Source organism: Salmo trutta, chromosome 38 (assembly GCF_901001165.1).
Source record: "Salmo trutta chromosome 38, fSalTru1.1, whole genome shotgun sequence".
Lineage (NCBI taxonomy): Eukaryota > Metazoa > Chordata > Actinopteri > Salmoniformes > Salmonidae > Salmo > Salmo trutta.
In genome coordinates this window covers 3,851,288-3,873,776 of record NC_042994.1, presented here as the reverse complement: position 1 = coordinate 3,873,776, position 22,489 = coordinate 3,851,288, and the positions used below count along the sequence as shown (strand labels likewise).

At 44.2% G+C, this 22,489-nt stretch overlaps 1 protein-coding gene across 1 annotated transcript in view; it reads right to left on the bottom strand.

Annotated features, from left to right (window-relative positions):
• Positions 1–387: 387 nt before the first annotated feature.
• The window catches only part of LOC115178149 (venom factor), a 29,276-nt gene continuing 7,174 nt past the window's right edge, over positions 388–22,489 (bottom strand). Inside the window, exons 17-44 of the mRNA XM_029739189.1 lie at positions 20,666–20,824; positions 19,494–19,623; positions 16,488–16,556; positions 16,231–16,360; positions 15,975–16,147; positions 13,462–13,669; positions 12,568–12,653; positions 12,039–12,178; positions 11,295–11,504; positions 11,103–11,169; positions 10,910–10,996; positions 10,417–10,696; positions 9,808–9,967; positions 9,535–9,651; positions 9,187–9,340; positions 8,900–9,063; positions 8,459–8,614; positions 8,218–8,277; positions 7,991–8,081; positions 7,838–7,889; positions 7,560–7,647; positions 6,801–6,890; positions 6,297–6,402; positions 5,446–5,535; positions 5,212–5,295; positions 1,598–1,678; positions 1,283–1,430; positions 388–1,149 (exon numbers count right to left, since the gene is read on the bottom strand). Coding sequence (XP_029595049.1) covers positions 1,002–1,149; positions 1,283–1,430; positions 1,598–1,678; positions 5,212–5,295; positions 5,446–5,535; positions 6,297–6,402; positions 6,801–6,890; positions 7,560–7,647; positions 7,838–7,889; positions 7,991–8,081; positions 8,218–8,277; positions 8,459–8,614; positions 8,900–9,063; positions 9,187–9,340; positions 9,535–9,651; positions 9,808–9,967; positions 10,417–10,696; positions 10,910–10,996; positions 11,103–11,169; positions 11,295–11,504; positions 12,039–12,178; positions 12,568–12,653; positions 13,462–13,669; positions 15,975–16,147; positions 16,231–16,360; positions 16,488–16,556; positions 19,494–19,623; positions 20,666–20,824 — 3,528 coding nt within the window. The 3' untranslated portion in view covers positions 388–1,001. The remainder of the gene's footprint in view (positions 1,150–1,282; positions 1,431–1,597; positions 1,679–5,211; positions 5,296–5,445; positions 5,536–6,296; positions 6,403–6,800; positions 6,891–7,559; positions 7,648–7,837; positions 7,890–7,990; positions 8,082–8,217; positions 8,278–8,458; positions 8,615–8,899; positions 9,064–9,186; positions 9,341–9,534; positions 9,652–9,807; positions 9,968–10,416; positions 10,697–10,909; positions 10,997–11,102; positions 11,170–11,294; positions 11,505–12,038; positions 12,179–12,567; positions 12,654–13,461; positions 13,670–15,974; positions 16,148–16,230; positions 16,361–16,487; positions 16,557–19,493; positions 19,624–20,665; positions 20,825–22,489) is intronic.

Sequence of the window (22,489 nt, the reverse complement as noted above, 5' to 3'; positions counted from 1 at the left end):
CTCTGTGTACCCACTACGCATGCAATGCCAGTGTGTGTGTGTGTGTGTGCGCGTGTACACTACCCACACTATACCAACATTTGTGACCAGCTGTGTGACTAGCTGCCCATTACCAGGCCTTGCTATTTAGATTATGGAGGGCGCACACACATTTTAGGGGCAGCAGAAAATCCCATGGAAAACATGAGTCATTGCTATGGCGATAGCATTTCAAAAGTAGACTGATATTCTGTTAATTGTAGTTAGTTTACATACTGTTGGCCTACCTATGTGTGATTGATATCAGTACCTGACCTGCGTGTGTTCCTGTGTGGGTGAGAGTGCAAGAACTATAGCAGCATTATTTACAACATAATACCTCAAGAATACTTCAATCAACCCAACCACAACCATAAATCCATTTATTTTCTTAGAGCAGAATATGGGTTGATCATTATGTATGCAAATCTGTGGCAACGAGAGGAATAAAGTACTGCAATCTACAACATGGATAAGTAATCAAACTGTATGAGAAAGAGAAGGCTGTGAATAATTCAAAACTCAATATAGGGTGTGTACTGAGAATCTCCCTGGTGTTCTTTATTCTGTTCTTCTCTCTATGTGGAACATTCAGGAACACTAATGCATTCTACACAATAGTGAGACAATATTCCACTGCACTGAGTGCCACCGGAGGGATTTCCCATCGTGTGAGAGTGTGTGTGTTGTGATTGTATGCCATCTCAAGTAGCCCTGGCTGTGACGAATCGCTGAGCTCCCAGTAACACATTCCTAGACCCACCCAGGCTTAACACCAGTCTGTTTTTATGCTTTTTAATTCTAATGTCTGTTTTCATCTAATGGTTACCATGGGGATTATACAACAGAGCAGGATATGTCAACTGCATGGCTCAAATGGTGACAGCTTCTGCTGAACCAGTGCATCCAGAGGTGTAAAGCTACATGGCAGCTGATAGACAAAGTGTGAGTGAGTGAGTGAATGAGTGAGTGAGTGAGTGAGGCTATTTAAACCGACATCCCTTCTCTGAGAGGTCCTTGCTGAAGTTGTCCAGCTCTGTGCACCTGGCCTTGAGTTTGGCATCACTAGCACACTCTGTGGAGGTGGGCCAACGCTCTACCCAGGTATCCTTGCCCAGCATGTATGTGGCACTGAGAGAGAGAGAGAGAGAGAGAGGAGAAAATAACCCCTTTAGGCAGGTATTAACATGAACTTCATTGCTCTGACTTGCTTTGTCTTGCCAGTACTGTAAGTCCATTATAACATGTCGCTGCCTCTCCTCACCTGTTGGTGGAGCTGTCCTTGTACCAGAGGTCAGTTTTCGGCCCCATGATGAGGTAGTCTGTACCCTCCTTCAGGTCCAGACCTCCTCTACAGCTAGCATGGGACAGGAAGACTCTAGTGTCACCCACACTGACCCCCTCCTCCACTCCTAGAGAGAGAGAGGAGGGGGGGAGAGAGGGAGAGAGAGAGAGAAACAGAGTTGACCATGTTTGAACTAACTCAGCATCACATTCTGAAACAACAAGCGTAACGAGAGATGGGTAGAGGACAGAGAAGGACTAGATGACATAAGATAACATGACATGGGAGGCTTACCTATTTTTATAACCTGTGTGATCTTCATCTCATATCTGTCGTACTGACTCTGGCTGACACTCAGGACCTTGGCCTTGTACACTGGAGGACAGAAGCGTGAGAAGGGTCAGAGAACAGCAAAATACACTCTGCTCAATCAATGATATGATACATGACATGATACACTTAATTGTCCCCAAGGAACAATTTGACTAAGACAATTAAAGAATGAAGAGCTAGATGATAATTTCACTGCTGACGAACAACATTCATTTATAGCTGTACCATATACTGTACATGGTATAGTATTGTCTCAGTGTGACACATCTATAACATGTCACAATATAACAATACCTAACAATTGTCAAAGACTCCAGCCAACCTAGTCATAATGTTCTCTCTGGTACCGCACGGCAAGCGGTACCGGAGCGCCAAGTCTAGGTCCAAGAGGATTCTAAACAGCTTCTACACCCAAGCCATAAGACTCCTGAACATCTAATCAAATGGCTATCCAGACTACTTGCAGTACCCCTCCCCCCTTTTACGCTGCTGCTACTCTCTGTTATTATCTATGCATAAGTCACTTTAATAACTCTACCCACATGTATATATTACCTCAATTACCTTGACTAACCGGTGCGCCCACACATTGACTTTGCACCGGTACCCCCTGCATATACAGTTGAAGTCGGAAGTTTACATACACTTAGGTTGGAGTCATTAAAACTCGTTTTTCAACCACTCCACAAATTTCTTGTTAACAAACTATAGTTTTGGAAAGTCAGTTAGGACATCTACTTTGTGCATGACACAAGTCATTTTTCCAACAATTGTTTACAGATTATTTCACTTACTCACAATTCCAGTGGGTCAGAAGTTTACATACACTAAGTTGACTGTGCCTTTAAACAGCTTGGAAAATTCCAGAAAATGATGTCATGGCTTTAGAAGCTTCTGATAGGCTAATTGACATCATTTGAGTCAATTGGAGGTGTACAATTGGATGCATTTCAAGGCCTACCTTCAAACTCAGTGCCTCTTTGCTTGAAATCATGGGAAAAATCAAAAGAAATCAGCCAAGACCTCAGAAAAACAATTGTAGACTTCCACAAATCTGGTTCATCCTTGGGAGCAATTTCCAAACGCCTGAAGGTACCACGTTCATCTGTACAAACAATAGTACACAAGTATAAACACCCTGGGGCCACGCAGTCGTCATACCTCTCAGGAAGGAGACGCGTTCTGTCTCCTAGAGATGAACGTACTTTGGTTCGAAAAGTGCAAATCAATCCCAGAACAACAGCAGAAAACCTTGTGAAGATGCTGAAGGAAATAGGTACAAAAGTATCTATATCCACAGTAAAACGAGTCCTATATCGACATAACCTGAAAGGCCGCTCAGCAAGGAAGAAGCCACTAAAAAAAGCCAGATTATGGTTTGCAACTGCACATGGGGACAAAGATCGTACTTTTTGGAGAAATGTCCTCTGGTCTGATGAAACAAAAACAGAACTGTTTGGCCGTAACGACCATTGTTATGTTTGGAAGAAAAAGGGGGAGGCTTGCAAGCCGAAGAACACCATCCCAACCGTGAAGCACGGGGGTGGCAGCATCATGTTGTGGGGGTGCTTTGCTGCAGGAGGGACTGGTGCACTTCACAAAATAGATGGCTGCATGATGAAGGAAAATTATATGGATATGTTGAAGCAACATCTCAAGACATCCGTCAGGAAGTTAAAGCTTGGTCGCAAATGGGTCTTCCAAATGGACAATGACCCCAAGCATACTTCCAAAGTTGTGGCAAAATGACTTAAGGACAACAAAGTCAAGGTATTGGAGTGGCCATCACAAAGCCCTGACCTCAATCCTATAGAACATTTGTGGGCGGAATTGAAAAAGGGTGTCCGAGCAAGGAGGCCTACAAACCTGACTCAGTTACACCAGCTCTGTCAGGAGGAATGGGCCATAATTCACCCAACTTATTGTGGGAAGCTTGTGGAAGGCTACCTGAAACGTTTGACCCAAGTTAAACAATTTAAAGGCAATGCTACCAAATACTAATTGAGTGTATTTAAACTTCTGACCCACTGGGAATGTGATGAAATAAATAAATCTGAAATAAATCATTCTCTCTACTATTATTCTGACATTTCACATTCTTAAAATAAAGTGGTGATCCTAACTGACCTAAGACAGGGAATTTTTACTAGGATTAAATGTCAGGAATTGTGAAAAACTGAGTTTAAATGTATTTGGCTAAGGTGTATGTATACTTCCAACTTCAACTGTAGCCTCGCTATTGTTATTTTACTGCTGCTCTTTAATTATTTGTTACTTTATTTATTTTTTTAGGAATTTTTCTTAAAACTGCATTGTTGGTTAAGTAGGCATTTCAATGTTGTATTCGGCGCGTGTGACAAATAACATTTTATTAGATGTTTTTATGTCTATAGTACCTATAACATGTCTATAACATGTCAATAACATGTTTATACTGTCTATAACATGTCTATAACATGTCTATAATGCCTATAACATGTCTATAATGCCTATAGCATGTCTATAATGCCTATAACATGTAATTTGTAAGTCGCTCTGGATAAGAGCGTCTGCTAAATGACGTAAATGTAAATGTATAATGCCTATAACATGTCTACAACATGCCTATAACGTGTCTATAATGTATATAACATGTATATAGTTTCTATAACGTGTCTATAATGTATATAACATGTATATAGCTTCTATAACATGTCTATGCCTATAACATGCCTATAACATGTCTATAATGTCTATAATGCCTATAACATGTCTATAACATGCCTATAGCATGTCTATAATGCCTATAACATGTAATTTGTAAGTCGCTCTGGATAAGAGCGTCTGCTAAATGACGTAAATGTAAATGTATAATTCCTATAACATGTCTACAACATGCCTATAACGCGTCTATAATGTATATAACATGTATATAGCTTCTATAACATGTCTATGTCTATAACATGCCTATAACATGCCTATAACATGTCTATAATGTATATAACATGTATATAGTTTCTATAACATGTCTATAACATGCCTATAACATGCCTATAACGTGTCTATAAAGTATATAACATGTATATAGCTTCTATAACATGTCTATGTCTATAACATGCCTATAACATGTCTATAATGTATATAACATGTATATAGCTTCTATAACATGTCTATGCCTATAACATGCCTATAACATGTCTATAATGTATATAACATGTATATAGTTTCTATAACATGTCTATAATGTATATAACATGTCTATGTATATAACATGTATATAGTTTATATAACATGTCTATAATGTATATAACGTGTCTATAATGTATATAATATCTATATAGTTTCTATAACATGTCTACAATTTTCAGAACATATCTATAATGCCTATAACATGTCTATAATGTCGATAAAATGTATATAATGCCTATAACATGTCTATAATGTCTAACATGTCTATAATGCCTATAACATGCCTATAACATGTCTATGTCTATAACATGTATATAACATGCCTATAATGCCTATGTCTATAACGTGTCTATAATATGTCTATAACATGTGTATTATATTCTATAGTGAAAACAGATATAGCATACCGTGGTATAATCCTTTGCAGGCATGGTCCTCTCGTGCTCCATAGGGGACTGGATCGGTTAGGGACTTAGACACAGAGCAGTCACCTAGGAGAGAGACACATCATCACACACACATGTATGGCGCACAGACACACACACACACACACACACACACACACACACACACACACACACACACACACACACACACACACACACACACACACACACACACACACACACACACACACACACCCTGTGTACAGCGACATATATTGTTCCTGCAGATCTGTGTGAGTTCCTCCTTGTCCTCTTTGGGGCTGTAGAAGCGACTGCAGCGGTGATCTGACAGAGAGAGACACGCTATGTTAACATTTCTCCACCAGACAGAGACACGCTATGTTAACATTTCTCCACTAGACAGAGACACGCTATGTTAACATTTCTCCACCAGACAGAGAGACGCTATGTTAACATTTCTCCACCAGACGGAGAGACACTATGTTAACATTTCTCCACCAGACAGAGAGACGCTATGTTAACATTTCTCCACCAGACAGAGACACGCTATGTTAACATTTCTCCACCAGACAGACACACTATGTTAACATTTCTCCCCCAGACAGAGAGACACGCTATGTTAACATTTCTCCACCAGACAGAGAGAAATGATCAACTCCAATGTTTTAGATAGCTTCTCTTGTTCGAGGGCATATGTAATCTAGTCAAAACAAACCTGAGTCCATAGTCCTACCTGGGTTGTAGTACTCATAGACAGTGACAGTATCTACCTGGTTGTAGTACTCAGACAGGAACAGTATCTACCTGGGTTGTAGTACTCAGACAGTGACAGTATCTACCTGGTTGTAGTACTCATAGACAGGAACAGTATCTACTTGGGTTGTAGTACTCATAGACAGTATCTACCTGGGATGTAGTACTCGTAGACAGGAACAGTATCTACCTGGGTTGTAGTACTCATAGACAGTATCTACCTGGGTTGTAGTACTCGTAGACAGTGACAGTATCTACCTGGGTTGTAGTACTCGTAGACAGTGACAGTATCTACCTGGGTTGTAGTACTCGTAGACAGTGACAGAATCTACCTGGGTTGTAGTACTCGTAGACAGTGACAGATGAAGGCTGGAGGAGCCCCACTTTAAACGTCTGCTGCAGTCGGAAGATGATGGTCTCAGTCTCCTTGTTGGACACCTGGTAGCACAGGTAGACCACAGGAGAGCACAATGAAGCTACCTCTGTACACTGATCTAAGGCCAGTTTTGAGTTAATAGTTTGCCTTTCACCTTTAAAATTTGGTGAGGGAAAGCTGATTCTAGATCTGTGCCTACAGGCCACAGACAACCTCTACCCAGACAGAGTGAAAAAATGATGACCAGTCAACTACGGTTGACATGGCAACGCTTGTCTCTCTACGTTCAGGTCATAGAAATAGAATGAGATTCTATTGAGATTCTATTTCTATGGTTCCAGTACCTTGAACAGGTGAATGATGAAAAGGAAGGAAGTTACCCCTTGACACTGATCTAAGATCCCACCTAAAAAGTTAGGATTTAGGGGAGGATAAGCTGATCCTAGATCTGTTCTGGTACCTTGAAGAGGTGGATGATGAGGGAGCCTCTGTCACTCAGGTTGTCCACTATCTGGAAGTTGTTGATGTAACGGTCCACTGAGTTGGTCAGCTGGAGGCAAACAAACAAACAAACATTTTCAATATGCAAATAGTCACAATAAGCTACACTTAACACACAGTTGAAATCAAGTTGGACATTGAGTCAAAGACCAGACATGCAGTTAGAGAGCCATCTAGCGGAGACACATGAGCATTACAAGTGGATTAAAGGGATAGTTCACCTAAATGACACAATTGGTTTCCTTACCCTGTAAGCAGTCTATGGACAAGGTATGACAGCAATCCATGCTTAGGTTTAGTTTCCCTGACACTGTTTCCAAATGCATATGTGGCACAAATCCCCTTTAACATTTAGCATTTGTGGCGCAAATCTCATTAAAGTAATGGGTCCGATATTAGCATTTTTGGGCATCATGTTCAAATCATCTGTAAGTGACCTTGTTGAGCTTCACAATAAATGTTAGATACTTTCCGATGATTTGGACACGATGTGCGAAAAAAATAAAACATATCGGTCCCATGACTTGAATTGGATTTGTGCGACATGCTAAAACGTTAACATTTGGAAACAGTGCCAGGGAAATAAAACCAAAGCATGGATTGCTGTCATACCATGTCCATAGACGGCTTACAGGGTAAGGAAACCAAGGTGTAACTTGGGGTGAACTATCCCTTTAACGTGGGTTCCAGTATGACAGTAGTTGTACTGTAACAATACCATCTCCAGGTCTTCATTCTCTGGGACGAACCCAGTAGGGAGACTGATGTCCAGAACAACCATCCTGACCTCCCTTGGTCCCAGTGCCCTGGAGGTTGGAAAGAGAGAGAGAATAGTAGAATGAAGAGGAAGATAGAATCAAAAAGTAGAGACTCTCAAGTGTTATCCAATAACAGTAAGTCCCCTAGTGTGTTTCGTAGAGAGGGGACCAAAGGAGAGTATGAAAAGACAGACTGCCAGGTAGCCTAGATATTCAACATTGTACAGTATAATCTCACCTGATGTTAATAGTGATCCTGTAGGACTTCTCTGCATCTGGTGGAGGCTTTTCTGTCAGCGGGGTTACAAAAAAAATGTCAGAAAAACACTGAGTTTAAGATTTGAGACTGGGATTAAGATAAAAATGGAGATTGAGAGCTGGATTAACCTACCACTAGATTCTGCGATGGTCACGTCCAAATCAAAGTTCTTGCAGCTGCTCTTCTCATGCACCTCAGGGAGCTCGTTGTAGTAGGTCACCACCTAGGTCAGAGGTCATTAGACCAGGAAGTGACAACACAAACAAATATGCATCATACATCAATATGACAAAATGATCATAGACAAGCTCTGCTATCATGCATTGACTAATGGCCATAGACATGTGTTGTGGTCATACCTCTAGTATACCTTGCCCCTTCCCTTTGGCCTCCACTCTGAATCCCTGGTCTATAGGAGCCTGGGTGAAAACCCCACAGAAGAGAAGAGATGGTGAAAGAGGAACATGATACATCATGGTTACTAAACCTAGGCCACATATTTTACATAAGATACAGGTAGGTTGGGAGAGAAGAAATGGTGAAAGAGAGAGAGAATGAGAGAGAGAGAGAGAAAGGGAGAGAGAACAGCTTCCCTCCTACCCTGGAGGAGCGTGCCACGTAGGCAGTCCTGGGGTCGAAGTGGAAGCGTTGGTCGCTGCGGCCCTGGATGCTCAGGTCCACCTGGAGACTCAGGTCATTGGGAGGAGGTTTCTTTATCAGGTACTCAGACAGACCCTGCAGAACAACCATGGTTGGCTGGGGGAGAGAGACAGAGAGCCAAAGAGGGGGGAGGGAGAGAGGAGAGGGGAAGGGCGAGAGTGGAGGAAGAGAGAGGGGAGAGAGACGGGGAGGAGAGGAGAGGGAAGAGAGAGAGGAAGCAGAGAGATTATTATAAAATATGTACTGGATTGTGTGGAGATCCAAATGGCGGAGAGCAACTGGCTAGTGGACTGGCTAGTGACAACCTGCAATAACACTGTTGACATAAACTCAGCTCACTGACATCATGCAATACTTGTTTCCGGTGATGTCGCTCAGTACCTGTGTGGAGCCGTAGCCCCCGCCCCTGCGGCGCTGTTCGTTGAGCCACTCGAAAGGTGCAGCGGCTTCAGTCATGTGACTACTCTTCACCAGGGCTAGCAGGGCGTAGCCCGTCGCCTCCAGAGTGAAGAGGCGGTTCTCACTGTCTGGCCAATGGGTCCCGTCTGGAGGAGGGGAGAGAGGGAGGAAGGAGGGAGGGGAGGGGAGAGGGGGAGAGAATAACAGTGAAGCACAGCAGAGAATAGAGGGGGCGAGAGAGAGAGAAACAGAGACAGACATTTCCCTACCTGGAGATGCAGCTTTGAGTAGCAGGGTTTTTAAGAACAGTGAAGGTGCCTCGTCAACCAGAGACAGAGCGTAGGCAGAGATGGCCAGAGAGTAGGGCCTCTTCAGACTACTATACGCGCTCCTCAGATAGTTGGCAGCATTCTGGATCCCATTCTAATACAATACAATAGAATACAACTTCACTGTCTATCCATTGGCTGCTTATTAATTCCATTCTTATATGAGCAGAGAGATAAAGAATGAACCTGAAATTTAATACAAAAGAGTCGGCACGACTCGAATTTGTTCTTAACTGACTTGCCTAGTTAAATAAAGGTTAAATAAAAACGGTTATGTGACCGGCTTACCTTGATGGTTTGGCCAGCTCCATTGCAGTTGAGTTCCTTATCCTTGGTGGCTTCAGTCATGGCTATCAGGACAAAGGCTGTCAGAGTGGACTGAGACTCTGCACCTTGCACCCCACCCTGGAGGAGAGAGAAGCTGTTATAAGAGTTCAGTCCCAGATCTCTCTCTGTCTGTTAGAGTGTGAATGTGTGCACACATCAGTCTATGTGTGTATTTGTGCGCGCGTGCTTCTGAATCCACTCGTGTGTGTGTGTGTGTGTGTGTCTCTTTCTTACTGTCATAGTAGTAGTGTAGACAGGGTTGTCCTCTCTGAAAGATCCAGTGATCTGCTGTTTGTTGTTGAGCAGGTAGAGGAGAGGACCACACACATCCTGTTCACTCACTCCTACCAGCGGACGAGCCATAGAGAACACCTTCACTACATACGCTGTGATCCTATGGGGGAGGGTGGGGGGATAGGGGAGAGAGGGGGAGAAAGAGAGGGTAGGGGAGAGGGGGAGAAAGAGATGGTGGGCAGGGAGAGGGAGAGAAAGAGGGTGGTGGGGAGGGGAGAGAGGTGGAGGGAGAGGGGGAGAAAGAGAGGGTGCAGGGGAAGGGAGAGAGGTGGAGGGAGAGGAGGAGACGGGAGAGAGGTGGAGGGGGAGGGAGGAGAGGGTGGAGGAAGGGGGAGAGGTTGAGGTCGAGGGGGGAAAGAGAAGGTGGAGGGGAAGGGAGAGAGGTGGAGGGGGAGGGAGAGGGAGACAGAAAAAGAGAGAGAAAAGGGAGGAAGTAGAGAGAGAGGGTGTGAGGGTTACAAATACAATCCATTGTATTATTTAGATTACTCTGTGATTGAATACATGATATGATACACATTCTTCTTCTTCTATGTATTTGAACAATACCATGTGCTTGTGCCTTCATTCCTGTAGGGGGGGTAAGAGTCATCTTTCTTCTTATACACCAGCTGCTTCTGGTAGCCTTTCTGTATGTAGTTGATGGCCTCCAGCCTGCGTTGCACCCCTACAGTCTCCCAGTCGTTGGAACGGTCCAGGTAGACAGTGGCTATAAGAGGCAGGGTGATGCTGGCTAGGTTCTGTTCCACACAGCCACCAGGCATACGGATCAAAGAGGCCAGAGAGTCACTGCTGATACTGTTGTCTATGGTGTCAGCCAACAGGTTACCTGGTGGGAGGAGCAGAGTAGAGTAGAGTAGAGTAGAGTAGAGTAGAGTAGAGAGCGGAGAGAGCAGAATGGAAGGAATGGAATAGAATAGGTTATATGTCCACACAGTTGCTTTGGCTTCACAATGCCCATAACCAACCCAAAGGTTTAGAGGCACCAGCCAGCCACCACTTCTGTGTAATAACTTAAACCTTGTTTCTCAGTTAGGCCTACCCCTGATGTTGATAAATGTCTCTGGTTGAGAGTTTGGAACCAGGGAGCCCAGCACCACTTTGTCCACCTCCACTACCTGCCTCCCATCTGGGGGAAAACATAGTAAGAAGACTTAGTAAAGATTGTTTCTAAAGGGAACATGGTAATGGTAAGCATTAGGGTTAAAGATGATGAATGTCTTAGTTCTACTCACCTTTCCCTCCCTTGGCAGAAGGATTCAATACAAAACTCTGCACTTTAGTCTTCTGCACTCCTTCCACCTGTTAGAGGGTTTTGAAAACAGGTTAGAGATACTGGTCCTCATATCTTAGGTAAGGACACTGATTCACAGTCGCTATATATAGAGAGAGATGTTTTTTAACTAACATCTGAAATAGTCACCCACCACCACGCGTAGCTTCTTCTTGACCCCGTCGCTACCCATAAACCCTTTGGCCATGGCAAGGACCTCCAGTAGCATCTCTCCGGCCTTCAACGGTATGATGGTGTAGGGAACCACCAGGGATGAGCTGCCCTTCAACGTCACCTCCTGGGTGTGTTTCTCATTGAACGCCACACTGCACATGTCCTCCGTCTTCAGTAGCACCACCTTAACCTGGGTTGAGTAGAGGAGGAAATGGAGATGGTCAAGACACAAAATGGCTGAGAGGAAGTGAGCAGAACTGGGTGTGTTTCTCATTGAACGCCACACTGCACATGTCCTCCGTCTTCAGTAGCACCACCTTAACCTGGGTTGAGTAGAGGAGGAAATGGAGATGGTCAAGACACAAAATGGCTGAGAGGAAGTGAGCAGAACTGGGTGGATTTCTCATTGAACGCCACACTGCACATGTCCTCCGTCTTCAGTAGCACCATTGTTTCTAGGTAAGCTGAAAAGAGGAGGAAACTGGAACGGTCAAGACACAAAATGGCTGACAGTAATGGGAGAGTTAGGAGAGTTGAGACAGAAAATGGCTGATAGGAAGGGATCAGAGGGGTGCTAGCGGGTGGGAGTAGTCGGAGTAGTAGGTAGATAGATAGATGTTGCCTCTTATCTACAGGCTCAGATATGAATTCATCAACCTGATGGTTAAGGTAAGGCTTGAGGATTAGATAGAAGTCATGGGTGAGAGGTCAGAGGTGAGCTTGCCTCCATGTCCTCATCGCCATAGTTATAGAGCACAGCTTTGATCTCCACGTGTTCGTTCCTCGCCACCGAGTACGGCAGCTTCAGGTCCACGAAGAAACGCTTCCACGCACGCACGTTCCACGGCTCAGCTACGCAGAAACCTGGAATAAAAACAAAATGATTGAACTAAACAAACAACAGCAGCTTTCGTTAGAATGCTAGAATTGTACAGCAATATTTTGTATTCCTTATATCGTACCAGTATCCCCACTAGCATACTACTTGGAATCCTCCTGGGAAATGACTGAATATGGGCACAGTGAGAGGAAGCCATTTTAGACCACTGAGAATTAGGTCCAATCCCAAATAGACCCCTTAAATCCTAAGCCCTATGCACATGTGGTGATCTGATTGGATTTGACAGGTGTCAGTGATATGGTAACAGTTCCACCTTGCCCTCTGATTGGTGTTTCACCTTGCCAACAAGTGCATAGAGCGTAGCACTTAGGGACTGGGACCATGGCTACCCCAGGGGAAGGGAAGGGTCTACCTGTGACAGGTGAGGAGCTGATGGCTAGTACCCCCCACTGGGTGATAGTGTCTGGGAAGATGGACTCCACATGCAGCGTTGCCAACCTGTAAGGAACAGACCCAAACTAATGAAGCCCATTGAGTTGACCTCTTGTAAGCTCAGCTTGAGACATGAGCACAGTAAAACATTAGCTTGAAGATAAATATTGAGAGAGACTGGTGGATTGTGATCGACTGATGCCGTTGCCTAATACAATGCTAACAGTGACACGCACGCATTCGCAAAGACACAAACACACACACACAAATATCCCTGGGACAGTACACGATGGTGCAACAGTGTTTATTTTTTGGGGGGGGGAATGAAAAAAGGCCAGGCTGTTTCTGATCTGTTAACTCAGCCAGTCTCAATGTGACCTCCAGTCCACTGTGGTGCAACTCTGGGGATTTACAGAGTAGGTAGTTTAATTTCAAAGGGATACTGCGAGGGATACATCCAGAGTCAGATGAACTTGTGGATACCATTTTTGTGTCTCTACGTGAGGTATGAAGGAAGTTCTAGGTAGTTTAGCAAGCTAATGCTAACTAGCGTTACCACAATAACTGTAAGTCTACAGGCACACTAGCTTAATTGCCAGTACCTTGCAGTATCCCCTTTTGACTGGGATCACAAAAATGATCAACCCCTCACAGAAAGAGTTTTCCGTGGACAGGTCATGTGGTTAGGAAAAACTCCTGGCCCTACTCATAGGAAGTAGCCTGTAGTACGTACAGTTCAGCACTTTGACACAGTTTCAAACCAAGTCTTAGCCTATGAGCAGGGAAACTGCTGGCCCTTTCTATAAGGGGGTGAGAGGACCAGACCAGACCCGACCCAGGCAGCCCGCCCACACACCCACACAGAGGTACTCACCCATCTCTGCTGTCCTCAGGCACACTGGGCAGCGTCAGGTCTCTCCACAGCCATGACTCATAGAACTTAGACCTTACTATCACCTCACTCTCCTCCATAAAGTCATCCTCCTCTTCCTCCTCCTCTTCCTCAGCAAAAGACCCTCTCTGTCCTTCCATATCTTGAGTGGATGCCACTCTCGGTATAGACTGCATCATAATTCTTTCACCTGATGCCAAAAAATAAATATGTTTCAACTTTTTCGATGGATAAATGGATGGGTGGATAAATTGATTGATTGATGGATTAATTGAGCTATCAATAATTTTGAGCTCAGTTCTCTGCTGTAACATACACTTGGTCGGAAATTATATCTGGTTAGAATTAAATTAGACTCAACAGTCTCAACTCAAATTAATTAACAAGACATCATACAGTGTTGTGTTCAAGACCACCTAAAGCAAGACCGATTCAAGACCAAGACCACCTAAAGCAAGACCAAGTCAAGACCAAGACCACCTAAAGCAAGACCGATTCAAGACCAAGACCACCTAAAGCAAGACCAAGTCCACCTAAAGCAAGACCGATTCAAGACCAAGACCACCTAAAGCAAGACCAATTCAAGACCAAGTCCACCTAAAGCAAGACCGATTCAAGACCAAGACTGGAGCAAATCCAGTCCGAGTCAAGACCAAGACCGGGAGGAGGACAAGGGGTCCAAGACCGAGTCAAGACCGAGACCAGAAAAATGCAAATCCACCATAATAATAGTTCAAAATGTTCAGTATTTCTATGTTCAGATTTCAGAAGAACATGTGGATTCTTAAGACATTCAGAATGGTGATAAATGCTGAGGTCAAAAGTTATCACTAACCCAAACAGGTCCATAAAAAGACAAGCTTCCCCCAGGCTCCCCTAACTAATAGTTAGCATACAATTTTCAAGCAATTTCCCACACTATTTCCTACCAGCGAATCAAGGAAATCCTGCTGAGCACTACAAAGTTAGAGGATATATTTCAATGAAAGTAATGGACAGTAATTTTACGAGTAAAGTAGGAACGCCAGGTTTCAATAGGGGATCAGATATTCATGTGTCATGAAAGGAGTGTGGATATTTGGCCTGGCGAAGCTGTTTTACGTGCTGACTAGTGATGTGCAGTTTTTGAATGACTCTTTTGACTGACTCGAGAGTCATGATTCGTTCATTTAAGTTGTTTGTTTGACCTGCTAATGCTGGCCGCAATGAACCCTACAGCAGGGTTAATACACACTCTTCAGGCTCGGCGACGCCAGAGAAGTGCTTTGACCACCAACTGTCTGTCAAATGCTTGCAGGAAAATAGATCATGAGCATAGAGAAGAAAAATACATGAATAGAACTGATAATGAATCACATGGTGCAAGAATAACTGCAATTCATTGATTATTGAATGTTATGATGGACACAGCTTTGTAGAATCAAAACACACACAGCCTCTGCGCAACAAACTCAAACTCGAGAACAAATCTTTTGGGTGCTGCAGTTTGCAAACGACTGCGCTTATCACCCTCATGGTAATCAAGCAATGCATTCCTCCAAGAGTCGTTCACAATCTAGTCCGGGACGACCACAACTAGACCTCGTCTCAAATGTATCAAGAAATAATCTAATTTGTATGCCTAGCAATCAACAAATATACATTGCTTAAAGCACACGTTTACAAGTCTGTCACAAATGTCAGCTCCAATAAGCCCCCTTTGGTGAACGAAATGGGGCAGCAAGTAGCCTCGCAGTTAAGAACATTGGGCCAGTAACCAAAAGGTCACCTGTTTGAATCCCCAAGCCGACTAGGTGAAACTAACGTGGCTATCATAAAGAACTACAAATGCCATGATGATCTGGACAAGACTGACGAATCGAGGCAAAGGTAAGAATCTCTGGATTAGCTAAATGTAGTAATTAATAAATTGATAATGTTAGCAAAGGTATCAGCTAGAGATGACCTGCAGGGATTTGTAGTTTTGCATGATATGTCTACTTTGATGCTAATTAGCTGTTTCGAATCAGAGTAAATAGAGACGAATATACGTCACATCAGGGTAAGCCTACATGAAACACAGCCCTTATTTGAAGTGTTTCTAAAATCCTTTAAGGGAAAAATGAATGGTGGAAAAACTATTGGAACCATTTCCCTGTTTGACAGCTAGGTTTTATGGGTATTATGACACCTCCACTGTGAGGCTCTAACAGTGACGCAAATGAACGAAAGTAGTAGAAAGACTGAATGAGTGGGAAAGATCAGAGTCAGTAAAAAGAGTCCAACTTCCCACCACTAACGCTAACTATTATTTGTTTTTTACTCCGCTGGTTTCAGCTGGTCTCGGGAAGAAACGATGAGTCCTCATTGTTTCTGAGTAAAAATGTACCTGACACTGAGACAAGACTGATACACTCACTATGTATCTCCAGACCGGATTCCAGTACTACAACACTGCTGCCACAAACACCTAACAATTCATTTACCAGCTAGTCCATCATCATCATCAATATTACCTCTTGAAATCCCATAATCAACAAAGTATTGTTTGCTATGTAACATGTGTCTGTCCAGGGTCAGCCTGAGTCGAGCTGTGGTGGTAGGGGGTATGGTGGTGGTAGGGGGTATGGTGGTGGTAGGGGGTAGTCTGGTGTCGAACTCCTCTCCCCTGTACTTGGAGCAGCAGTACCTGAAAGTGCCAAACAGTTCAGTGCACTTCACTTCACTTCAGCTCAACAACTCAATTCAACTCAATTGAACTCAACTCAGTACCTGAAGGCCTTGATGCATTCCCATCCCTCAGTGATGTAGAGGGAGCGTCGGGTGCAGGAGTAAGGCATGGGGATCTCTCTCAGGCCATCCTTACAACACTGACGCAGCAGCTTATCTCTGTAGTGGTTCTCTGTAGGGAGAGGGGAAGGGAGAGAGCTCAGAACCATCAATCTATCAATCAATCCATCCACCTATCCGTCAATAAATCATTCCATCCATCAACTAAAAGTGAACATAGCACTTTTTCTGTCACTGACCCAGTTGAGTTCTGCGTTGCAACATCTCAGCAGAGCGCCTCCTTCTGGACCTCCCTGGGCACTGCATGCCTGCAGGAGAGATGGAAGGGAGGGGAGGGAAACACAGGAATGGCAAACAACGAAATTAAACGGTTCTACAAACCAAGAAACACAGATGTCTGTACAAGCCCACTGGTCTGTCTTACTCAAACTTATGATTGGGCCACTCTGGAATGTTTTACTTTTACTAATCTTCCCTGCAACAGTAAACAAACAGAACATTGCAAACATGGCCTTTGGATTTCTGCAAAGGCCATGTAACCTTAATTTAACTGGGCAACTCAGTTAAGAACAAATTCTTATTTACAATGACAGCCTACCAAAAGGCAAAAGGCCTCCTGTGGGAGCGGGGATTAAAATGAAAATAAATTAAATAAAAATATAGGACAAAACACACATCACAACAAGAGAGACAACATAACACTACATAAAGAGAGACCTAAGACAACAACCATTAGAGGACTGATGTTACCCTCTTTCCTCATATTAACCATTAGAGGACTGATGTTACCCTCTTTCCTCATATTAACCATTGGAGGACTGATGTTACCCTCTTTCCTCATATTAACCATTAGAGGACTGATGTTACCCTCTTTCCTCACATTAACCATTAGAGGACTGATGTTACCCTCTTTCCTCACATTAACCATTAGAGGACTGATGTTACCCTCTTTCCTCACATTAACCATTAGAGGACTGATGTTACCCTCTTTCCTCACATTAACCATTAGAGGACTGATGTTACCCTCTTTCCTCACATTAACCATTAGAGGACTGATGTTACCCTCATTCCTCACATTAACCATTAGAGGACTGATGTTACCCTCTTTCCTCACATTAACCATTAGAGGACTGATGTTACCCTCTTTCCTCACATTAACCATTAGAGGACTGATGTTACCCTCTTTCTTCACATTAACCATTAGAGGACTGATGTTACCCTCTTTCCTCATATTAACCATTAGAGGACTGATGTTACCCTCTTTCCTCACATTAACCATTAGAGGACTGATGTTACCCTCTTTCCTCACATTAACCATTAGAGGACTGATGTTACCCTCTTTCCTCACATTAACCATTAGAGGACTGATGTTACCCTCTTTCCTCACATTAAACATTAGAGGACTGATGTTACCCTCTTCCTGTCTGGGTTGGCGCCCCCCCCTTGGGTTGTGCCGTGGCGGAGATCTTTGTGGGCTATACTCGGCCTTGTCTTCGGACGGTAAGTTGATGGTTGTAGATATCCCTCTAGTGGTGTGGGGGCTGTGCTTTGGCAAAGTGGGTGGGGTTATATCCTGCCTGTTTGGCCCTGTCCGGGGGTATCATCGGATGGGGCCACAGTGTCTTCTGATCCCTCCTGTCTCAGCCTCCAGTATTTATGCTGCAGTAGTTTATGTGTCGGGGGGCTAGGGTCAGTCTGTTACATCTGGAGTATTCTCTTGTCTTATCCGGTGTCCTGTGTGAATGTAAATATGCTCTCTCTAATTCTCTCTTTCTCTCTTTCTTTCTTTCTCTCGGAGGACCTGAGCCCTAGGACCATGCCTCAGGACTACCTGGCATGATGACTCCTTGCTGTCCCCAGTCCACCTGGCCATGCTGCTGCTCCAGTTTCAACTGTTCTGCCTGCGGCTACGGAACCCTGACCTGTTCACCGGACGTGCTTGTTGCACCCTCGACAATTACTATGATTATTATTATTTGACCATGCTGGTCATTTACGAACATTTTAACATCTTGACCATGTTCTGTTATAATATCCACCCGGCACAGCCAGAAGAGGACTGGCCACCCCTCATAGCCTGGTTCCTCTCTAGGTTTCTTCCTAGGTTTTTGGCCTTTCTCAGGAGTTTTTCCTAGGGAGTTTTTCCCAGCCACCGTGCTTCTTTCACATGCATTGCTTGCTGTTTGGGGTTTTAGGCTGGGTTTCTGTACAGCACTTTGAGATTTCAGCTGATGTACGAAGGGCTATATAAATACATTTGATTTGATTAACCATTAGAGGACTGATGTTACCCTCTTTCCTCACATTAACCATTAGAGGACTGATGTTACCCTCTTTCCTCACATTAACCATTAGAGGACTGATGTTACCCTCTTTCCTCACATTAACCATTAGAGGACTGATGTTACCCTCTTTCCTCACATTAACCATTAGAGGACTGATGTTACCCTCTTTCCTCACATTAACCATTAGAGGACTGATGTTACCCTCTTTCCTCACATTAACCATTAGAGGACTGATGTTACCCTCTTTCCTCACATTAACCATTAGAGGACTGATGTTACCCTCTTTCCTCACATTAACCATTAGAGGACTGATGTTACCCTCTTTCCTCACATTAACCATAAGAGGACTGATGTTACCCTCTTTCCTCACATTAACCATTAGAGGACTGATGTTACCCTCTTTCCTCACATTAACCATTAGAGGACTGATGTTACCCTCTTTCCTCACATTAACCATTAGAGGACTGATGTTACCCTCTTTCCTCACATTAACCATTAGAGGACTGATGTTACCCTCTTTCCTCACATTAACCATTAGAGGACTGATGTTACCCTCTTTCCTCACATTAACCATTAGAGGACTGATGTTACCCTCTTTCCTCACATTAACCATTAGAGGACTGATGTTACCCTCTTTCCTCACATTAACCATAAGAGGACTGATGTTACCCTCTTTCCTCACATTAACCATTAGAGGACTGATGTTACCCTCTTTCCTCACATTAACCATTAGAGGACTGATGTTACCCTCATTCCTCACATTAACCATTAGAGGACTGATGTTACCCTCTTTCCTCACATTAACCATTAGAGGACTGATGTTACCCTCTTTCCTCACATTAACCATTAGAGGACTGATGTTACCCTCTTTCCTCATATTAACCAGAAGAAGGTGGCTCTTCCTGTGTGTGTGTATGTCTGTCTGTCTGTCTGTGTATGTGCGCCTGCGTTGTGTGCTACCTTGTCTAGAAGAGGTGGCTCCACCAGTGTTGGAGTAAAACAGTAGTCCAGCGTCAGTGAAGACACCCATGCTGTTGCTGCCCCCACCGTGGGTACAGCCTATGTCCCCCCCCTCCACCACCTGCCAGATCTGACGGGGGCACAGAGGAGTCGGAGGAGAGGGGTCAGAGGAGAGGGGTCAGAGGAGTCAGAGGAGAGGGGTCAGAGAAGAGGGGTCAGAGGAGTCAGAGGAGAGGGGTCAGAGGAGAGGAGTCAGAGGAGAGGAGTCAGAGGAGAGGGGTCAGAGGAGAGGGGTCAGAGGAGTCAGATGAGAGGAGTCAGAGGAGAGGAGTCAGAGGAGAGGAGTCAGAGGAGAGGAGTCAGAGGAGAGGAGTCAGAGGAGAGGGGTCAGAGGAGAGGGGTCAGAGGAGTCAGAGGAGAGGGGTCAGAGGAGTCAGAGGAGAGGGGTCAGAGGAGAGGAGTCAGAGGAGAGGGGTCAGAGGAGAGGGGTCAGAGGAGAGGGGTCAGAGGAGGGGGGTCAGAGGAGTGGGGTCAGAGGAGAGGAGTCAGAGGAGAGGAGTCAGAGGAGTGGGGTCAGAGGAGAGGAGTCAGAGGAGAGGAGTCAGAGGAGTGGGGTCAGAGGAGAGGAGTCAGAGGAGAGGAGTCAGAGGAGTGGGGTCAGAGGAGAGGAGTCAGAGGAGAGGAGTCAGAGGAGTGGGGTCAGAGGAGAGGGGTCAGAGGAGAGGAGTCAGAGGAGAGGAATCAGATCAGAGGGGTGAGAGGAGAGGGGTGAGAGGAGAGGGGTGAGAGGAGAGGGGTGAGAGGAGAGGGGTCAGAGGAGAGGAGTCAGAGGAGGGGTCAGAGGAGAAGAGTCTTCCCTGTAGCTCAGTTGGTAGAGCATGGTGTTTGCAACGCCAGGGTTGTGGGTTCGATTCCCACGGGGGGCCAGTACGAATTTTTCTTTTTTTTTTTATGTATGAAATGAAAATGAAATGAAATGTATGCATTCACTACTGTAAGTTGCTCTGGATAAGAGCGTCTGCTAAATGACTAAAATGTAAATGTAAAAATGAGTCAGAGAAGAGGTGTCAGAGGTGTTATCCAGATGGTAACTTCAGATGATCGACTGACCCCATTACTCTCCTCTCTGTGTCTGTCTATTGATTTCCACAGACCCACACAGTCTCCCTCACCTTCCTCTGTGTGAGCCTCTGTCTGTTGAGCAGGAACACAGCATTGTCCACCACGACCAGACTGACCATGGCTCCTGGGTCTCCTCTCACCTGGAAGTTGAACCCTCTCCCTGGGTGGTAGTACTCTGAGGGCCTGGAGCCAGCTGGACCAACACTCAACTGCGGGGGGTGAGTGAGTGAGTGAGTGAGTGAGACTCAAATTCACTAGTGCAAAATTTCAATTGGCTATATTAAAACTGTTTAATTTGATCCTGAGTGTAGGTTACTTCCCTACCATCTGGAATCAAGGACTCATAACCCCAAAACATCGCACAACTGATCATATTTACACCCTACACACCCTGATAGATAAACATGTCCACCAAAATATACGCTTGCTTTATCGACTTCCAAAAAGCATTTGATTATATTTGGCATACAAGACTGTTCTACAAAGTTATTGAAAGTGGTGTAGGGGGTAAAACATATGACATAATTAAATAAATGTATACTGGCAATACGTGCAGCATTAAAATTGGTAAGAAAATAACAGAATTTTTCAACCAGGAGCGGGTCCTTCGCCAGGGTTGTAATCTGAGCCCTGCACTCTTCAATATTTACATTAACGAATTGGCCACTATTCTAGAAAAATCCTCAGCCACTGGTGTTAGTCTCCACAATTCAGAAGTTAAATGCCTACTCTTCGCAGATGACCTATGCCTGCTGTCACCCACAGCACATGGCCTACAGCAGAGCCTGGACCTGCTAGAGCAGTACTGCCAGACCTGGGCCCTGGCAGTAAACCCCAAAAAGACTAAAATAATGATTTTCCAGAGAAGATCCAGATCTCAGGGAATTAGACCAAAGTTCTCAATTGGTACAAAATATATAGAGTACTGTACACAATACAATTACTGAGGTTTAAAAATAAGCTCAACTGGACACCTTAATAATGCAGTGAATGAACTGAGAGAGAAAGCACACAGGGCATTCTACGCCATTAAAAAGCAAATTCAAATTGAAATACCTATTAAAATTTAGCTAAAACTAATTGAATATGTCATTGAACCAATTGCACTCTATGGCAGCGAGGTGTGGGGTCCATTTGCAAAACAAGATTTCATCAAATGGGACAAACACCCCATTGAAACCCTGCATGCAGAGTTCTGTAAGATTCTCCTACATGTCCAGAGAAAAACTACAAACAATGCATGCAGGGCAGAATTAGACCAATATCCACTAAAAATAAAAACTCAAAAAAGAGCAATTAAGTTTTGAAAACATCTAAAATACAGTGACCCCCTCTCATACCATTGCCAAGCCCTGCAATGCCAAGAGCTGAGCAAAGAAAAGAGTCCCCTCATCCAGCTGGTCCTGGGGCTGAGTTCAGTGTGTTAGTAGAACAGGTTTGTGAACTCAGCCCCAGGACCAGAACATCCAATCAATCAGAATAAACCAAATTACAACACAGTCAAAACAAAACTACATTGCTTATTGGGAAACACAAGCACAAACACAAAGCAAAATGCAGTGCTATCTGGCCCTAAATCGACAGTACACCATGGCTAACTATTTGACCATGGTTACTGATCAAAACCTTAGAAAAACCTTGACAGGGTACAGGCTCAGTGAGCACAGCCTTGCCATTGAGAAGGGTAGACACAGGAAAACCTGTCTCCCTGTAGAGGAAAGGCTGTGCAACCACTGCACAACAGCAGAACCTGAGACAGAGCGGCATTTCCTGACAAAATGTCAAAAATATAAAACAATTAGAGACAATTTTGATTCTCATTTGTATTTATATTGTAAATATCCAAAATAAGCTTTGGCAATATGTACATTGTT